Genomic DNA, 21251 nt, shown 5'->3' with positions numbered 1-21251 from the left:
GAAACGTAGAGACGTACAGGGATAAACAAGTTATCTCTATGTCCGTGGAGAAAATTATAGATCTGAACGATGGAGAGAAAAGTGTGAGTATGGAACGATTACTTATCTTCATGTAGAGATATGCATACATACCAAATAAATGAGTGCGACAGAGAGAGATATATAGAGAGGGAGAGACGTAGAAGGAAGAAAAAAAGGTGAGTCAAAAAATACTTCTTTTTTTCCAAGTTTCTGTCACGACCCTTCTGTGTAGAGAAGTTTCTGCGCTGAGATCCATTAATTTTTCTATTAGAAGACTACGAGGAAGAAGAAGAATCCTAGCTTTCTTTCAGTTCCATGGTAGTGATCGCCACAGGCGTCCGGCAACCTGGGAAAGACGGCAGAGCAACTTCTGCAGTGTTTCCATGAGATAATGACGGCACTGTCGCCGTCTACGGAGAAGATGAACGAGTCGGCTCGAGTCGAAACCACCTCTCGACTCGCCCAGTGGCGTATTGAGAATCTCTCATCCTGCTCTTTCCGCAAGTCCCATCCCTTCCGGATTGGCCTCTGGAACTGGTCCTTAGACTATCTTTTATCTCATCTTCTTGCTCTACTCTATCTCTCCAACGATTATCTTTTATCTTACCTTCTTTTTCCATGTTTTCATATCTTTTACTTCTTTATATCCATGGTTTAGAGGTCTTATCTTATCTTGAAGTATTTGATGTAGGCACCTCTCCGTGGAGAAGAACAAGCAGATAATTATCAGGCTTTTCCCTGAGGCTTCCAGTTTCGCCAAAGAGCGTCCCCCTATCGCCTCCTTCGTTATCCGTGTCATCTGCTTCACTGGCCGGCGCCGCCACATACTCCACCCCGGTACGTTCTCCTTGGTTTCTTGATCCTAAAAATCATTCCTTAAGGCTTGGTCTTTCTCACTCGATCGACAGGTGCTGACCATGTTTTGAATGAATAAAGTTGGCCAGTCTCAAAAGAGTTTCATTCATTCAGTCTTTTCCATGATTCCGATTTTCTCTTAATTGTTTTTTTTTCATGCATCGCTATTTATGTTCGTATATTTGTCTGAAGACCCGTTTCCTTTTCTATCTCTGCCTCACTCCCAATCATTTTTATATTTTTATCCATCGTGAATATTCCACTACCATTCATTACATAATAAGAAATATGCAAATAGACCCAAACATAAGTGAATCTCTAAAAACCCATAGATACATGTAAATCCACCAGATACATCAGATAATGTAAGAATCTTGAAGATATATCCATAGATATAGGAATAAATATAGACATAGAGGTGTAGGAATATTAAAAATATAGACAAAAAAATAGATAAAGATACAGAAATCGATATCGATACAGATACAGATATGGATACCGATACACATATCAATACAGATACAGATATAGATATAGATATAGATATAGATATAGATATAGATATAGATATAGATATAGATATAGATATAGATATAGATATAGATATAGATATAGATATAGATATAGATATAGATATAGATATAGATATAGATATAGATATAGATATAGATATAGATATAGATATAGATATAGATATAGATATAGATATAGATATAGATATAGATATAGATATAGATATAGATATAGATATAGATATATATATAGATATAGATATAGATATAGATATAGATATAGATATAGATATAGATATAGATATAGATAGAGATATAGATATAGATACAGATACAGATACAGATGCAGATGCAGATACAGATGCAGATGCAGATGCAGATGCAGATACAGATACAGATACAGGTACAGGTACAGATACAGATAAAGATATAGATGTAGATATGGATATGGATATAGATAAAGTTATTGGCGTAGGTGGGATATAGATATAGGCGATAATAATACAGTACTACACGTGTAGATATAAAATGGAAGAATATATAAGCACACAGACAAATATACCAATTAATATAAATAGAAATAGAGAGAAAGATAGTGTCGTATAATAGTATGGATTAGTAAAAAGATAAAGATATAAACATAAAAAGAGATAGGTTTAGAGATGGAGAGAGAGAGAGTCAGAGATAGTGTAAGAGTAAGACGAATATCTAGAGAGACACATAGATATTTCTATGTCGCTGTCCAAGTGGTGATACCTCTTGAGCTCAATCGATCAAATTATTTAACAAGTCGATAAAACATTATTTAAAATAAGTATTACATTCCTGTGTTTTGAAGTTGAATTTTAATCTAAATAGTCTCCTCGATTTCTTAAAGAGGTCCGCGACAAGCAGCTCAAAAGCAGCGATGACTTCTCTTGGGCTATCGAGCCCGGTCTCTCCGGCAAGGTCACCATTGAGGTCGACTTCATGGACTTGAAAGCGGTAAATCTCCCCCCTCTAATCCTTCTCAACTGACCCCCATGAGGTATTCGATTGGAATTCAATAACAAACAATTGAGAGTGATTAGGAAATATATGAATCTCTATCAATAACTATATTCTTATACATTATTCTGGCTATATCTATGTCTCATCTTCTTTTCTAGACATACTCACTTCCAATCGAACAGGCCATAAAATATACTTTTCCCATCTCCCGCAGAAAAATCCCTCCAAACCACTTTCTCATCTACTTTATGAGGTATTCGATGGAGATCTAACGTCAAGAAATTCAGAATTATGAGGAAATATCCGTATCTCCTTCTCTGTACATGTTCAATCTCTATATTTATCTCTGCATCTAAATTATCCTGAATTATTTGCGTTTTAATATCAATGGAAATCTTATTCAAATAACATCACCATCTCCCCCACAAGGAAATCTCAAAACCATTACGAATCAAGTAGAGAAAGATAAAGATACCAAATAAGAGAAAGAGAGGAAGGACAGTAATTAAAAAAAAACAGCACTGAGAAATCAAAAGAATGATAAATTCCATTGCATCAGGAAAGACAGCAGAAAGTAGAGTATTTTGAGGTGAATTAACAACCTGGGAGTTTCTTTTGGGCGGAGGAGTAGAAAAGTCTCTGGATTTACTCCCAGTTTCTTCATTTACATTTTTGTGTTGTGCACATTTCCTTATACCTCTCTTCTCCCTTAACCCTCCACATAAACCCATGTACAATCCTCGATGAAATATGCAGAATCGAACTCTGTGTTCTTCTCTCCCTCCCTCTCATTTCTTCTCTTTGCATGAGATTGATTCCCAACACTCACAACCCCACTCTTATCAAATCCTATTCAGGGCAGCGTTGCCGGGCCGAGCTGGGCCTGGGCAGGAGACCAACTCCCTCCTATTGCAAAGGGAGCCGCGCTCTCTGCCCTCGGCCAAATGCTCGTCGACGGTGCAACAACAGACGTGACTATAAACACCGCAGACGGCGTCTCCAACGCCCACCGCGCTATTCTCGCTGCCCGCTCGCCCGTCTTTCGTAGCATGTTCTCCCATGACTTGAAGGAGAAGGAGCTCGCCACTGTAGACATTGCCGACATGTCTGCAGCTTCTTGTAGCGTCTTTCTTCGGTATCTCTACGGAGGTGACGTCGCGGGGGAGTTCCTCGCCCATCGTTTGCCGCTTCTCCGCGCTGCAGACAAGTACGACGTGGGCGATCTCCGCCGGGCTTGCGAGGATAGCCTTACAGAGGACGTTGATGGAGATAACGTCCTGGAGAGGTTGCAGATTGCGCATCTTTACAGGCTTCCCTTGCTGAAGAACGCGTGCATGAGGTATTTGGTGGAGTTTGAGAGGATTTGGGATCTCCAAGAAGAGGTGGCTGCGTTTCTTCTCATTGCTGATAGGGAGCTCGTGGCTGATGTCTTCCGTGAAGTTCTCGCGGCGTGGAAGGCCGGGTGAAGAGATTGAGTTATTAGGCACGGGTTTATGATTGTTTTAGTTTTTTTTAATTTTTTAATGGTTGAAGAAGTGATTCGTTGGGTCAGTAGAGGAAGCCCTGTTGTCAGACGAAGATTCAACATCTTCGATTTCAAGATGGAAAACAGGAATGTCATGGAATGGTTTGAATGGGATTGTATGCGAAAGATATGGCCAATCTCTTTTAGCTTGTGCCCTTTATATGGTTTTATGAGAATAGCTGAAAATCCTATCTGCAAGGAAGACCAGTCAAAAAGCTACTTCATCTTTCTCCACGACCTGATGAAGGCTACAGCCGAAGAGAGACTCCTTGAGAGAGAACTGAGAGGAGTGCGGAGAGGTTTTTTCACTCTGAATGAAGAAGATGGAGGAGATTAAAATTATGATCGTGGCTTATAAATGTGCGACCAGCCTAGTACCCTTGAATAAGACAGAGAAAAAGTTCAGAGCCTTTACGTGAGACAAGCAATAAGAAAGGGAAAAAGTCTAAAATAAGCATTCTAGAGTCTTCCCTGTAAGCACAAAGGGCTCTCAAGGAACGATTTGCTGCTAGCCTAGCACTCAAGAACGAGGAGAGAACCAAAAACGGAAACACTAGAAGAAGAGAAGAGCCACAAAGTTCACACACACCGCTCACGAACAGCGCCCTACAGTCGGGCATTTAAACAAACAGAAAGTAAAAAATAGCAGTTGTAACCGTCGGGCCCCACTTCCTCCATCGTGGCTTCATGGATGCCGTTATAACTCGGCAGATCCGACGGCTACGATTTAACGCCTGCACTTAAGTAAAACAAAGCGTTAGATCGTGATCCTACGGTGAGGATCACTCCTTCAGTCTCCTCCTTGATCCAAATCTTCTTTCACCGGCGAGAGACCAATTCGTCGGCGGAGGTCTGCAAATCTTGTTACGCTGAGAGATTTGGTGAATAAATCCGCGAGCTGATCGTCTGTGCTCACGTACTTTAGATCCACCTTCCTTTCTTCTACCAGATTTCTGATAAAATGGTAACGCACGTCAATGTGCTTCGTTCGCCCATGATGAACAGGATTTCGGCTGATTTCAATTGCCGATTTGTTGTCAATGCATAGATCAAAGTTCTGCTGATGTTCTCCAAGCAATTCGTCTATGAACCGACTGATCCAGACGCCTTGACACGCTGCTGTGGTGACAGCTATGTATTCAGCCTCACAGGACAAAAGAGCTATTACCTGTTGCTTGCAACAGTTCCAAACAATTGGCTTGGATCCATAGAAAAAGATAAGTCCTGAGGTGCTCTTGCGGTCATCCACATCTCCTGCGTAATCACTATCACAAAAACCAATCACCTTGCACACTTTCTCATGCTTGTACACCAGTCTGTAGTTGATGGACCCCTTCACATATCTTAAAATTCTTTTTGCAGCCGCCATATGAGTTGAGCTTGGTTTATTCATGAACCTGCTCAGATAACTTACAGAAAAAACTAAATCAGGTCGAGTGAGTGTTAGATACCTCAGACACCCGATTAATTTTCTGAACATGGTGGGATCCACCTTGACCCCTTCTCCTTCTCTGCTTAATTTCAGACGATGCTCCATTGGTGACTTAGATAAGTTACAATCCCTCATGTTGAATTATTCAAGAATCTTCAAAGCATAGAGGCTTTGAGATAATCTGATCTCGGAGTTCTTCTGCATCACTTCAATGCCCAGATAGGAGTTGAGTAAACCGAAATCAGTCATGTCAAATAATGTCTTCATGGATTGTTTAAATTTCTCTATGTCCTCAGCACTTGAGCCAGTGATGATTAAATCATCTACATACACTCCACCAGTAATCTGTGTTGATTTACTGATGAGATGTACACGGCCTGATCACTAGCACTTCTCTTGAACCCAATTCTGGTCAAAGCCTCATCCAGTTTTGAGTTCCATGCCCTTGGTGCCTGTTTGAGCCCATATAGAGCCTTTTTTAGCTTTAGGACATAATCTTCTTTGCCTTTCATCACAAATCCTTCGGGTTGGGCCACATAGATTTCCTCCTTAAGTTCACCATTCAAGAAGGCCGACTTGACATCCAGATGATGTAACAGCCACTACGACTGAGCTGCTAGGGCCATAAGAATTCTAATGGACTCTAGTCTTGCCACAGGTGAGAAAATTTCATCGAAATCAACTCCTTTTCTCTGGCTGTAGCCTTTTGCAACTAACCGAGCTTTGTATCTTGTCACTTCTCCCTCGGAACTTCTCTTGACTCTGTATACCCACTTCACCCCAATTGGCTTGCATTTCTGAGTTGGCTGTACTAATTCCCATGTGGAATTCTTCTCAATTGCCGCAATCTCTTCATGCATTGCTTGCTTCCACACTTCATCTTTGACTGCTGCTGCATAAGACAAGGGCTCTTCACCTGAGATGAAACAAATTTCATCATCACCAACTTCTTGTGTTGCCTCATAGATTGACTGAATTGATCTCAGTCTTTCAGGTCTCTCTTCGTCATCAGAAAACTGATTTTGGTCGACATGGTCATATGGAGTCTCGTCTACTGTTGAGTCTTCTTCAGTTGATGAGGCTCCACATGTCAAGCTGTTGGCCGAGGTTGGGGTAAGATCAAGGTACTGACCCACCTGTTGACCAAAATCCCAACTCTTAGTTTCTTCAAAGATAACATCCGGACTTATGATTACCTTGAAATTTTCTGGATCAAGACACCTGTATGCTTTTGTGCCCAATTCATAACCAATAAAAATCATAGCATGGCTTCTGTCCTCAAGCTTGCTCGTCTTCTTTGTGGTCTTTACATGGGCCACTTATCCAAACACTCGTAGATGCTCTAGATTTGGCTTTCTTCCACACCATTTCTCATAAGGAGTTACGCCCTGGAGACTTTTGGTGGATGATCGGTTGAGGACATACACGCAGGTGTTCACAGCTTCTGCCCACAGCTCCAGAGGCAGTTTCTTCTCCTTTAGCATGCTTCTGACAAGGGACATGATTGTCCTATTTCTCCTCTCCACGACTCCATTTTGCTGTGGTGAGTACGGGGCAGTGAGCTGGCGCTTGATTCCACTCTCATCACAATAACACTTGAATTCTGCAGAAGTAAATTCTCCCCGACGATCTGTTCTAAGACATTTGATTTTTTCTCCACACTCTGATTCAGCCAGAGTTTTGAACCTTTTGAAGGCACTGAATGCCTCTGATTTCTCCTTCAGGAAAGCCACCCACATTAGTCTAGAGAAATCATCAACAATCAATAGGAAGTACCTGCTGCCACCGATTGTTGATGGCTGGATTGGCCCACACAGGTCACCATGAATTAGCTCTAATCTCTTGGAGGCTCGAAATTCCGAGGCACTTGGAAAGGACTTTCGAGTCTGTTTCCCAGCAATACAATTCCTGCAGAGCTTGTCAGAAAAATGTATTTGAGGAAGGCCCATCACCATGTTATTCCTCCTCATATCATCTATGTTCCGAAAGTTTTGATGACATAGCCGAGAATGCCACAACCACACTTGCTTTTCTTCTTCTTGCGTGATCTGACAAATTTCAGACACAGATAGCATGAGAGTATACATACTGCCACCAGTCTTCTTCACTTTTTCAAATACCCTGCCCACATCATCAGTAATGGTGAGAAAACCTCCACTTAATGAGGATTTAAAGCCAACATCATCTAATTTCCTAAGGCTGAGTATGTTTGCCCTGAGATCGGGAACATATAGTACTCCTTCCAGCTTTAATTCAGCACCATTTGAGCAGTGAACATATACAGAGCCTTTTCCCTCAAATTTAATTGAGGATCCATCACCGAATTTCACCACTCCACAATGATCTTCATCCAAAGAATAAAAGTATGATTTCTTGCAGGTCATATGAGAGCTTGCACCTGTATCAAGATACCACACTTCATCTTCAGGAATTTGTCCATTAACTCCTTGCAGCAAAGCAGTCTCCGTGAGGGCCATGAGCAACCTCGATTCTTCAACTGTAATGTTGGCAGCTTCCTCTCGAGCTCTTGGCTTTTTCTCATTAGTGCACTCATCTGCAAAATGTCCAAAATTTTGACAGTTATAGCATCGCACCTTTGATTTGTCAAACGGTTTCCTATCTCCATCTTGCTTGTAATCTTCATCTGGTTGATTTTTGCTTCTGCTTCGACCTCTGCCTCTGCCCCTTCCTCTTCCTCTCCCTCGTCCCCGGGAGGACTGCCCTTCTTCTGATTTGGTCTTCTTCATTCGATTCAATGCACGAGTCAACAGTGCCTACTCCTCTTCTCTAGCATCTCTTTCCGCAAGACGCATCTCATGGATCTTAAGAGACCCAATGGCTTCCCCTAGAGACATGGTCTCCATGTCACCAAACTGTTCAAGGGTGAGCGTCAGAGAGTCGTACCTCGGAGGCATCGAGTGAAATAGCTTCCGAACTGCTTCACGGTCTTCAAGGTTGTCACCACATTGTCTTAAATCATTCACGGTCCTTGTAAACTTATCAGTGAAATCACTGAGTTTATCTTCCTTCTTCATGGTGAGATTTTTGAACTCTCGCCGCAAGCCTTGAGCTCTAGACTGGGCGAGAAGATCTATCCCCACATGGAACGATCGAATGATCTCCCAGTTCTCCTTTGCAGTCTTCTTAATATCCAGCTGAACTCCTGACATTTCTGGAATCGCAGCTAGCATGGCAGAGAGAGCTAACCTGTCTTTCTGTCGATTCGTCTCGGTTCCGGCCACCACATCCCACAGATTCTGGGCGTCAAGATGCACTTCCATTCTCATTGCCCAGTGCCGGTAGTTCGTCGCTGATAGCTGCGTCAGCGACGTCGGCACCACGACTTCGAGCTTTCTCATCGAGTCGTCAGGCGTGGTCTTCTCTCCTTGTGTTGATGATTCTCCCCGCTTCGGCATCGCGACAGATCCTTGGAATCAGAAGGCTCTGATACCACTTGTAAGCACAAAGGGCTCTCAAGGAACGATTTGCTGCTAGCCTAGCACTCAAGAACGAGGAGAGAACCAAAAACGGAAACACTAGAAGAAGAGAAGAGCCACAAAGTTCACACACACCGCTCACGAACAGCGCCCTACAGTCGGGCATTTAAACAAACAGAAAGTAAAAAATAGCAGTTGTAACCGTCGGGCCCCACTTCCTCCATCGTGGCTTCATGGATGCCGTTATAACTCGGCAGATCCGACGGCTACGATTTAACGCCTGCACTTAAGTAAAACAAAGCGTTAGATCGTGATCCTACGGTGAGGATCACTCCTTCATTCCCGAGCAATCAATTCCAACACCTGTATGCTTCTATCGAATGGATGAAGATCGTATTAATTTCTTTCAGGTCGCAAGTCAAATTTCCTGAGTGTATGTGACTCATATTAGTTAGTCAAGAAGTTATACTTATGAAGTGTGGACTTATCTTAGCATTATATTGGATACTCATGTGGAGAAACCATAATTTAAGATTCTCATAATTTAACTTTTCACAGATTATATGATCCTGTGGCGTAACAAGGTATCTCTGAGGAACATTAAGCGCTGTAACCTTGTAGCACAAAGCTCAATGAATAAACGGATGGAATAATGACCAAAGGCTTTGAGTATCTTTCTCCAACTTAACCAAATGATAAAGATAGTTCCAAACGAACTTATACTCAGAAAAAACAGCCAAAAATGACTTCATGTAGCTTTGTGTGCGTAATAAAACTCAAAATACGTGTTCAAAATAATTAATTAACCCTCCTTACAGACATGTCCACAATGGACTCCATGTGGGACTGCCGTAGTAAGAGGTGAGCTATCCTTTCAATATCTCTTATCTCTTATGGTATTTTTTACTACCAAAAAAATGGCCTCCCTGTGCCTTATAAATTAATCGTCTGGATGGAGAACTTGCATGACGCTTCATTATCGGAATGTTTGGGGAGAAGAAAATATTTACTCATCTATCTCATAAAGGTGCATGAAGTCAGGATTCATTTTGGGCCTCCATAGCAAGTGATGCAACGATTTCACAGTATTCCGTATACAATATGACAGGCCCTCTTGAAATTAAGAATATAACCCATATTTCTTTTTACTGGTAACCAAATATTAAAAAAATTCTCTTGGAAATGGTTTGCATTAAAATTTATACAAAAAATTCCCAATGGGTGATTCTTGGATCGCATTCATATATTTGTAGATATCTAGCAAAAATTCATCATCTTTTTTAACATATAAAAGATTGATCTACGAAATAATATTTTGTTTCTATTATCCAAGTTCTCTCAACATCAAAAAGAGCACCTTGAAATGTCATTGGTTAATCACCAGATAAGTCCAAATTTTGGGATTTTATGCCGCTACATTAATTTAGACTTTACCAATAATATATATGAAACGTTTGCTCTTAGTTACTCTATATCCATTATCGGGAATTTGGTCGCTACATACAATGGAGTTTTTACTAAGCAATCTTTCTAAGCCCAAAAATCACAGAAATAGTTATCCAAGTGTGAATAGATTATTTTGAATTTGTCTTGAATATATACTATAATTGGTTTCTAGGATTTATATTCAAACATAAAAAGGATAAAATATGAAAAAACTATTTATGTGAACTAAGGGATTTTCTGGGCTATAATATTTTTAAATATTAGAAGAGTTATTTGTTCATAGGCTATTGTCTATGGCAGTTGGAAACAACGAGCACAATAGTGTGGGGAGGATCATGGCCAGTGCTCTATGGTTTTAGTAGCTGGTTTGGGGATTATGGGGGGTTACAAATCTCTGCGCCCTTTTCTGAGATTGGTTTGCCAAGCCCGCAGTGGTTAAGTAGACGGGGAGGATGCATGGTCAATGGCGGACCAGGGGGTGATGGTAGAAATGAAATTTTAAGGGAAAATCCTGGCGCTTTTATGAAACTTTAGAGAAATAAATTCAATATAGAATGTGGGATTTAGAGAGAAAAAATGGCATTTTCTAGTTAGAGAAAGTAGTATAAATATTTAAGTAAATCAAGAAGAAAACTAGAGGAAATGGATGGGGTTGATGAAGAATATGGGGATCTATGTTTTTAAGATGCTGATGGTTGGGGCTTGAGCCCTTGGTGCATCTTCCTCAACTAATACCTTTATTTGTTTCCCGGATCCGGCATTATTCTCTAGCATAAGATGATGAAGATTTCAAAACACTTTCGTCAACCAAGTTGAACAACCATGATCTTGGATAACCTTGTATTGATGCCCATACACTACTAGATTACATCTGGAATCAGTAAATAGGGAGAGAGAAGCAGAATCTTATGAATACACATGATTACTAAAATGCCCGTTTATCATTTCCCTAATTCTATCCATAACATTTACTCATCTTTTTTATTGGATTAGGGCCGCAAAACTTGCATTGTGGTACTGCTCATCATGGGGAAGCTGGAGGGATTAGTGGATAGATCCCACTCAGAACTCCGCTACCTCCAACTGTTCCTTTGAATCCAAAAACTAAAAATGATCTTTTCTAGCCCAATGATTTGACTTTAGCTATCATAGAGTACTCCTTCCCATTAAAAATACTCCTATTTAATTCCCGCAAAATTCGTGCTCATATGGAACAAGGAAATATATATTGGTGCTAAAAAGGCATCTCTTATAAATTTCAGTTTCTACATATTATGGAAATATTTAATTAACTTTCGTTCACTTATCTGAAGTCCAACATTTTATTACTATTGAGTATTTTCTATTCCATCTCTGCCAACATTTACAGGTAATAAATGAGACAACTATGAGTGTGTCGGAGTATTATTTGGAACTGGTTTATTGGCTACATTGGCTGAAAGGGTTCAAATGTAGTTTAGGTATTTCAAACTATCAATGAGCCAATTATGGATGATTAAGCCCTCAATTGCTTTCCAAAATAGGGCATTTAGTGTAGGAGAAGAAGGTCTCAACTAATGGCAAAAAGAAGCAAAAGCGGTAATAAAAGAGAAGAAAAGCAATACGGGTTATTTTAGTAATTATTACTCTATATAAATATTTTCTTTCTCTCTCTTTTCCTGTATTATGGAAATACTCTAGTGAACGTCTAGCCAGTTTTCCCATTGTCAAGGGTTTAGGTTGTTTAACTTGCTTGATGCAAGTTTTTTCTATTTTTTTTTCAATCCCTTCCTTTACAGGCATGGAAAACTGCATGACATGAGGATAAAAAATGATACATATTTTAGAAGAAGCATTGAGATATCAGGATACAATGACTAAAGTTTTCGAATCCTAGATATACATTTTTGTATTCATTTCCACCCATGTTGCCCTTCATCCCATCATTTTATAACTCCAAATACATGTTCCCCCCATCCTCGCTCAACAATTCTCTCTTTCCCCCTATAGAACTTTATCCCTATCTTTATTTATATCCCTAAATGTTCAAAAAAACTCATATATTTTCACTTCCAAACTCCATCTACATCATCTTCTTCATTCTTTTTTTACATTCTCTCTATCTCTTAATGTCCCCAAGTTTCTCTCTCAGTTTTTCTGTCTTGGTTATTACAGGACTGATAGCCAAGAAATCGGGCTTTTCAATGCTGCAAATGGCGCTCAAACATTTGTCCAGGGTGCTCAAATGGTGCTCAAGTTATTGTATTTGTACTGAACCTAAACTACCAAAGATCTGCCACACACTTTTCAGCACCACAATGTCAAGTTATGGGTGCTACTGTGGGCAAACACTGGCGGCCTCTGCCATAAAATACTTTTATTTATTTTAAGTGGTTATCCTTTGATTTCATAACATCGCAATATTGAAATAAATTTTCTCAAAAAAATATATCTTTGAATTTATTCACAACATAATTTAGGTTTTCCTTCATTGCATTTGCCTAAAAAAAATAAAACTATTGCTTCTCTTAGAGTTAGTTTTTATCTAAAATAACCATAAATATATACTCAGATGGAAAAATATTCTAATTAATTTCAGGATCTCTATGGTTTGACCCTTACTCAAATCTATATTTAGTAAGTAAATTATAATTTTTTATTTAATTGAAGAATTAATAATGAGATAAACTATTTTTCATATTATCAGTGTGCAATTGAACAGTGGGCATGCTACTTGGCCCACCATTACCGTAGGGTTCAAGGGCATGCCTACCAGAGAGAGGAAGCTCTCATTCCGAGTTAGCCAAATTATGGTGAAGCCTGTGAGGCTGGTTTACCGCTGAAACAGCTCAACCATTTGAACTAGGTCAGCCATCTTAACCCCAACTAGCTTTGCTTAAATCAAATTTTATGTCTTCTTCATACAAAATTAGTAAAAAACCTGTAAAAATAATATTTGTCACCTTTAGCTGATATTTATTTTAAATTAATATTATATAAATCCCATAAAATCTATTTAATATTAAAAGCATAAAATAAGTAAAACAATGTCTTATAAAATTATTTCCATTACTTCTTAGCATAATAAATATAAAATAAATAACTACCGTCAAGTGGAATAGCTTATAATCCTTGTAGAGAAAATGATTGGAAAATAATTATTAAAATGCTTGAATAATACTTGATGAATGCACTGATTAAATACCTGAAATTGGGACTTAGGAGAGTTATAATCATAAAATCATATCCATAACTAAACATTTCTGTGAATTAGTCTCTTAAAGCTGCATATCTTTTTGGCTTCTAGATAGATCAAAACATAGCTCATTATGTTGAGTCTCCTTGTGGCCTCTCTAACAGTGCCCCTCAAGACCCTTGTCATCCTCTCTAAGAGCACTGCTCTGTATCCATGAAGAGATCCTCAGAATGAAAACCTGTCAGAGACAGGGTGGGCACTCAAGAGAAAAGTAGGAAGAAGGATAGGATACATCATTCAAACTTCCCTAGCTTTTTTGTGGAAACAAGGCCATTTTCGTTCATAGTTTAAACTTTTTTCTTAAAACCTGCACACACTAATTATATCTTCCTTCACGTCTCTCTCTAGGAAAATTACCAATCTAATTTAGTGTCGAACTACACTATGTAATCTACAAGTTGCCACACCTCAGACAAGGATCTCATTGCATCATCTTCCTTGATTTTTTCTCATCTTGTACCATGGGTGGATTAGCCCATCTTGATCACTCAATCACCTGCATGGACTTGTTTCTATATCTGATGTAAAAGCGTTCAAAATTTCATGATTACAGACTCAAGTGGGCCATATTCAAGATCTCGTTGGTCTATCACTTTTAGGTTCCACTCATAAAATTGTGGACAATTGAGTATAGAACCATCTGGATAAATTCAGAGAAATATTTTCCCCAAAGAGCACACACTATACATGCTTTGCATCTCCACACTAGTAGTTACAAGATCAATCATATTCATCATATTAGTGAGAGACGATAATTCTATGCCTGGATATTTTGATGTTCTATGTGTATAAATGTAAATAATACATTTCAAAAGATAAGTGATGGCCATATAATGATATCATCATAACTCACTAAACATTATATATTCTTATAGTTGTAAATATCACACATGAATAATGATGAACATGATTTATTTTCATGATGGTGAGATAAAGTAGGGTGAATGGCTTTTAGGCCACATAATTCAATCTCTTATAGCGTGAATTAAAATTAAAAATAAATTACACGAATTTTTTTTGAAATTTTTTAATATCTAAATTTCATAAATATCATCCTAAAATTCCATATTTTTTATTTTGATAAAATCATACATGAATGGTGGATTAAATGATATATTAGACTATGAACAATATAGTTTTACATTTGTCTATGTTGATATTACAATTTTCATAACTTGATGTATTTATATTATATTGTTACCACATTGATTAGGTTGTCTAGTGATGCATGAATAATATTGAAAGATCACTAAAGATAACCCCCAATGAGCCGAATAGAACCTATGGGCCAAAAGGAAGCATAGCCCAATTTATTATTTTATTCCCTTTAAACACCAAAACGTAATCAACAAGTATGAGTTTATTATCAATTTCCTTCATGTTGGAAAAAATCTACATGCCTAAAAAAGGAGTAAAGCCCCCAAATATCCCCTAGTAAATTGAACCAATAATGGTGTCGAAGAGTTAACCATATTTTTTTCATTTTATTAACTATTTCAAATATTTATTTTATTTTAACAATTTATTATTGACCAATAAAAATTATTTAACTAACCATAATATTTAAGTATGAATCAATAACTTAGACTTATAAAGTAATTAATGCCCAAAGTAGGGGCATTCATAGGATTATTGATATATATATACATATATGTATATTATGGGGTATCAGCAAGCCCAACACACATTAAAGCTCATTGGACCAAACTATTAATAGACGTGTGCCACCAAACCGATTACCCTGCCACCTATCCCAGTTAAAACTAGAACCTTTACATGTGAGCTAATTACTCATACCATAACAGGAAAGATCAGCTCTATCCACACAAAAACAATTTACTTGTTTGCGCATCCCATTGAGTGATAACCAAATTGCACCTCAATCAAGTTGGTACCAACTTTTAGGATTTGATTGGGATATATAGTGTAATAATAGAGTGTTTTTTCCTATCACTTTGGAATACTAATTAGCAATCCATGGTCCCATCAAGAAGTTTTCTACCACTAGTCTAAGGCATTACAGCCTATTTTACCTTACTTGTTTATACATATAATTTAAATGCAAAAAGTACCACCAGATATGACAATGGAATTTTTTTGGTGCATAGGTAGTGAATCTCCCTTAGAATATCTATATTTTTATGGAAGGTTCTTCTAGCCAAATGGTACTGGTTATAATTCCTCATATCCCACTATTGAAATTAATCCCACATGAAATTCCTATCCTGAAAAAGATATGCTATTCTCAAGGATTATAGCCTTCGTACGGTACATATTTTTCTCCAAATTCTCAATTAGCCTCTCTCAACCCTAATGGAAGCCTCCTTTAAATTATTGGATTTTTATCGGTAATATGCCTAGGTTAAAGGCTAAGCTGTCAGGGTTTATGTGACAGCTGCTGCTATTTTATGGAAACAAGTAAAAGCATGAGTTGCAAAGGGGAGACGAATGGAGGATGTCAGGAAAAGTTCACATCCCTCAAGGAGAGTGCAGTCATGGGAAAAATCAAGGGAGATGGCAGATGAGGGAACACAGTAATGGATTCCATTAACTAGAAATGAGATATTACATCATTACAATCGAAACATATTATCTAGAAATTTCATTAGGACATGCAGATGAAAACTAATATTCCTGTTAATCTGGTTGTACCTGATGAAGGAAAATTGTGTATTTAATTTAAGTGTCTTTTTAATTTTAATTTTCCTAAAACCAAATACATTTGTTTAAAAATAGAAACTTACTCAGATGTATAGTAAGAGCAAGTTCATCTCCACAGGGACTGGCCTTTAGATGTGAATTTAATAACTGAGTTATAGTTAAGGAGAAGTAATAAGTGTAATAAGATAGTGAATATAGTAAGTGATCAGTAGTTAGTAAGTGAAGGAAATATTAAATGGATGAGAGAACTAGACATGAGAGAGAGAGAAAGATAATATCACATACTATTTATATATATATATATATATTATATAAAATATAAATAATGATGAAGTAAGATATTTGGAAAGAAGTAATTGTACTATAACTATTGGTTATTTCAATGCAGGTAGTGGGACGAGTAGCGAAGGTAAGTGAGGTAAATTGAAAAATGGAATATTATTAATAAAAAATAGAAATAACTATAATTCATGTTAAGATTTTAGTTAGTTAGTGAATAAGGTGCTATGATAATAAGAAGTAGTTTAGTAAGATGTACGAAGAATGAAAGAGAGAAGAAGTATTATAAAAGTAGGAGAAAGTGGATATTATGAGTTGGGTGATGGATTGGAGTAGATGAAAAAATGTATATGTGTGCGTAGATTTTAAGAATAGGGAAGATAAGTAGAAGTATAGGGATTATGTAATTAATAAGACAATTAAGTAGATAAGTAAGAAGAATATCTAAGATAGTAGAGCTAATTAGATAGAGGGATTAATTTTTGTTTGAGTTTGGAAAAGCTTAAGCATAAGGGATAGTAATAAGAAGAGAGAGAGAGAGAGAGAGAGAGAGAGAGAGATTGATGTATAAGTGTATATATATGGATGTTTTAGAGTTTAAACAGAAGATAGGTTATCTAATTTTGAAGAGAATTAAGGAATTAATTAGGTTGTAGGGAAAAAAGGAGAGAGAGGTTGAGAATACTAAGTAGATGAATATTAAGGTTTCTTAAGATTTTAATACTTACAATTATCCAATGGTAGATAGTAATATAGTCTATAAAGGAAATATATTTTTAGTATTTTTTAGTAGAGGAAAATCACAAGAAATTTGGGTGCTTCTATCGACAGCATTCAGGTGTTTGATAGAATGCCTCAACAAGGCCGCAAGAAAAAAGTGAGTTTAAATTTTTTTTATAATTTATAACATAAAAACAGTAGAAACTCGACAAAATGCCTCAACGAAAATATGATATTGAATGTTGACCAAATTGAACTAGATAAGTGATTAAACTAATTTTAATCTAACCTATAATGTTGTTCTACCGAATTGCACCTAAATTGAGCTCAACAAATTACAGGATCTGCCGGGAATCGATGAACAGGGGTGGGGATGCCGATCGCCACCCCCTAACTTTAGTGTGCTACTCCCCCCATCCTCTCTTCCTTGTTGGCTTAGAGTCCTCACTTCCTCGCTCTTCCCTGAATCCTTCCTGAGTTGTTTGCACAATCATGGAGTTGTTACGATGCTGTCAAGTGCTCCAAACTCCGCAAGGGATCATCAGCATTCAAGTTCCTTCCTGTGATGAGAGATGCCCCAAACCAGGTCTTCTAGCTGCTTTAAAACATGGTGGAACCTGCCCTGGTCGTCGATTCCGTCGACTAGCCATTGAAGGATCCTGAAAGGCCGTGTTAACAGCCATGGTGGTCCACCACTTGGCTGGGAACTACTTGTGGCTGAGGAAGACGACGACCAAGCGGGAAAATTACATATCTGCCCCCTTGGCCATTGGATCTGGCATGTGAAGGGTTAACGGCTGTAATTAAATCCCAGCCATGAACCCCATTTCCACGTCAGTGCCCTGTCAGCCTACTAATGCTTTGATGCGTGATATTTCCGATTTTGGGGTAATTAGTGATGAGCTAACTTCACTAATTAGTGTCGTTGGTTTATCCGAATTAAAACAACAAAAATTTATAATAACCTTACTAGCGTAGGGAGAGTAAGGGTCGATCCACAGGGAGCAAGGGTTTTTTTCTTAGGAATTTGTGCTTTAGTTATGTATTTTTTAATAATTTTAGAGGTAGGTTTACTACATATGAAGATAAACAACTAATTAAATAAAAATATATAATAAAGAAAAATAAAATATTATTATAATATTATAATAATATTAATAGGCAGAAATTAATTTTTTGGTATTTTTTAGGAGTATTTGAAAGCTAAAACAAAATAGGAAATGAAACAGTTTGGCGCTCTGGACTTAGTCAGAATTTGGCTAAGTCCGGATGCCAAATGGGGAAGGTGCCTTGGTGGAGGAGAGAGAAAAAATGGACTGTACTAAAATCACTCTAGAATGAGTTCTAGAATGAATTTTAGAGCGTGGTTGGATGCACTGGAACCGTCTGGATATTGGCTAGCTGATCCAACACTAATCAAAAGACAAAAGATGAACAGAAAAGAATGAAAAAGGATAAATAAGAAGGTAACCTCTTTGTCACACCCGCTAAGGTCCAAGGGACTTCTTCTCCTTTCCACCAGCTTCTTCAGCCCTGGATGCTTCCTGCTCAGCCTGGCACTCACTGAGGTGAATGGATCTATGACTCAATTGTACTTAGGCCACCAAACATTACTTTGGATTGAATCACAAGATGAATTTTACAATAGGGTGAAGGGGTTTATATAGGGAGAGAGAGCAAAGGAGAGCCATTGGATTTTTAATACAATGGATGGCCAGATCTTCTTTTCAGGGTCATGATCCACGTCCATTATGGTCCTCCAATAAGCATTGAGACCTGTGCAATACCCCCTGGACGTTCAAGGCTTCTTTCCTTAATTAGCATTAAAGGTGCTATCTTTAAGTCTCCACCCTTGGATGTTTTGTGGATTGAATGGCTGGATCTTCTTCTCTGGCTTGGATCCACGTCCAAGGTTGTTCTCCAACCATCATTTAAGCCCCTGAAATATTCATAAATAATCATGACTGGACCTTCCCCTTGCCCTCCTTTCTTTGGCCCAACATGCCTCTCATAGTGGGCTTAGTGGTGCTTCCTTAGTGGGCCTTTAGACTAGAGCCAACTGTCTTGCTTTGGGCCTTCTTTCTTGGCCCAGGGTTGTGGCTGAGCCTGCTCCTCTGGTCCAAATAGCTTCCTCTTCATTTAATTATCCCCTTTATTCATGAAAGTTTCGCCTAATTCCTGCATCTTCCACATAAACTAAGAAGAGAGTGAGATTCATTCCACTTAACTCATTGAGTTAAGTGGGGTTAGTCCCACAAATGATAATAATTAACTCCAAATTAGAAAAAGGTGATTTTGTTTCAGGATGTTTCACAACTTAACATAAATGTTGATAATATATCCAGATAAAGATAAAGAAGTAGATAAATTTGCTAAAATTACACATATATATTACTATCATTTTGGATTTATCAATGCGCTCCGCACTTGGCCCCGCTATCCACGTCATCAGCCGCATCCAATCAGAAGACTAGAAAAGAGAAATAAAAATGATTGAATATTTTGAACATATCTCATTGTCCAATCTTCCTTAAGAAGATCAGACAGTTGAGATAATGTTCTTTTACTTAAAAGGACACGGGCTTCAAGCCGGGTCAGCTCAAAGCCTGGTCACAAATAAATTCTTCTTTGTTTCTTAAGATCGCGGCCCATTGGGCCGCGATCACTTTTTTGCTTCTTGTCCTGGCCAGATGTGGAGCTGAAACTTAAGAGGGCTCAATGATCCCTTAGTGGAGAAATTGAAAATAAAAAATAATTATATAACCACCTTGTTTCTTTATCCTTTAAAATATTTAACATATCTCACAAACGTGCGAAGACCTCTCATGGGCCTCTGTGTTGGCCTTCTTTGGGCCTCAGTGTGGGGTTCTGTGGAGCCTTATGCAGGCCTTTGTGTGCCAGCAATAAGGGGCTCCTTGTGTGGCGGTACTCGTTGGCAGCTGGCCAGCTTGAGCATTGTGCGCTTGCTAATTGGTGGTTTACTGTAGTGTTGTTGTGCTCCCTCCTTCAGCTGGCCACTAACAACCCCTTTTTTGCTTTTTTCTTATTTTCTCTCTTTTTTTATTTAATGAACTTTAAGTTTCATGCCATTAGAAATAATAATTTCAAAAAAAATTCTAAATGAGATAAAAATGGCCTTCAAACATTAGATAGAATTTTAGTGAGAAGAAATAGTGATGTTGAAGATTTTTAAGAATTAATGCATGGAAGGGAAATTTATAGTAAAATAAAGATAGAATTAATAAAAATGATGTATAAAACAATTCTAATATGTGTATATTTTTAATACTAAAAATGACTTTATCAGTACAGCATTGAGATGGAAATCTAGTGAAAATTCAAAAGCCCTTATAACTTAAGCATATCGACAAGGTCCATAAATCGTTTGGGTGTGAACGTGTAGGCTCATGTATCATTCTAGTAAATAACTTTAATGGTCTGATAAAATTTATTGTCAATTATTTATTAAATATTTTGACATATAGATTCATATATCAATGATCAGTCTGAATAAACTTAACGTTAACTTTCCAACATGTGGGTTAGCAAGCTAAATCTAGTGCTCTAGAACATACATAGTAGTAATTTAACTCTCTCATGGAACCTTCAATGGTCCGCATATATGTATAATCGTTCGCATGTGGTTAATTTTCCATGGTTTATTTCCGGGCCCTTATCCATCATTCTAGTTATCTCTTATGTGTAACGGAGATAATTGCATAATGTCTCTCCAATATTTCATCTACCCTAGCTGGGGATTTAATGGATCTTCTCCCTTGAGTCAATCCACTCTCATACCGAGGGTGAGTGATTCCATCTTCACTACTTAATCACCTTTTTACACATTGTATACTAAGACTGATTTGAATCGCATGATTAGGGCCTTGTATACATAGTGAAAACATAAATTCCATCTTTGACATGAATGGTGTATCAGGTCAATTGGACCAGATGCACGACCATGACATGAATCAACCTGATTGATGTATTATCATACAGGGATTCATTAAGATATTTATATTCAACCCTTTTTTTGAAAGACCATCCACCATCTGTCACTAGTGTCTTGACATTAATAGACACAAGATAAGACATATTTATTATGTAGTTAAGATCAGACAATTTTCATATAGCACGA

At 37.8% G+C, this 21251-nt stretch overlaps 1 protein-coding gene across 1 annotated transcript; it reads left to right on the top strand.

Moving 5' to 3' along the window:
* The first annotated feature begins 191 nt into the window (after window positions 1–191).
* LOC144708652 (BTB/POZ domain-containing protein At1g55760-like) lies at window positions 192–4049 on the top strand. Its single transcript, XM_078582068.1, has 4 exons — window positions 192–558; window positions 713–858; window positions 2266–2372; window positions 3236–4049. Exons 1-4 carry the CDS (start codon window positions 413–415, stop codon window positions 3842–3844), a joined length of 1008 nt encoding a protein of 335 aa, XP_078438194.1. The 5' UTR covers window positions 192–412; the 3' UTR covers window positions 3845–4049.
* The last annotated feature ends 17202 nt before the right edge of the window (window positions 4050–21251 follow it).

The sequence above is a fragment of the Wolffia australiana genome, chromosome 10, assembly GCF_029677425.1.
Source record: "Wolffia australiana isolate 7733 chromosome 10, ASM2967742v1".
In the NCBI taxonomy this organism is placed as follows: domain Eukaryota; kingdom Viridiplantae; phylum Streptophyta; class Magnoliopsida; order Alismatales; family Araceae; genus Wolffia; species Wolffia australiana.
This window is presented reverse-complemented; position numbering and strand designations above follow the sequence as displayed.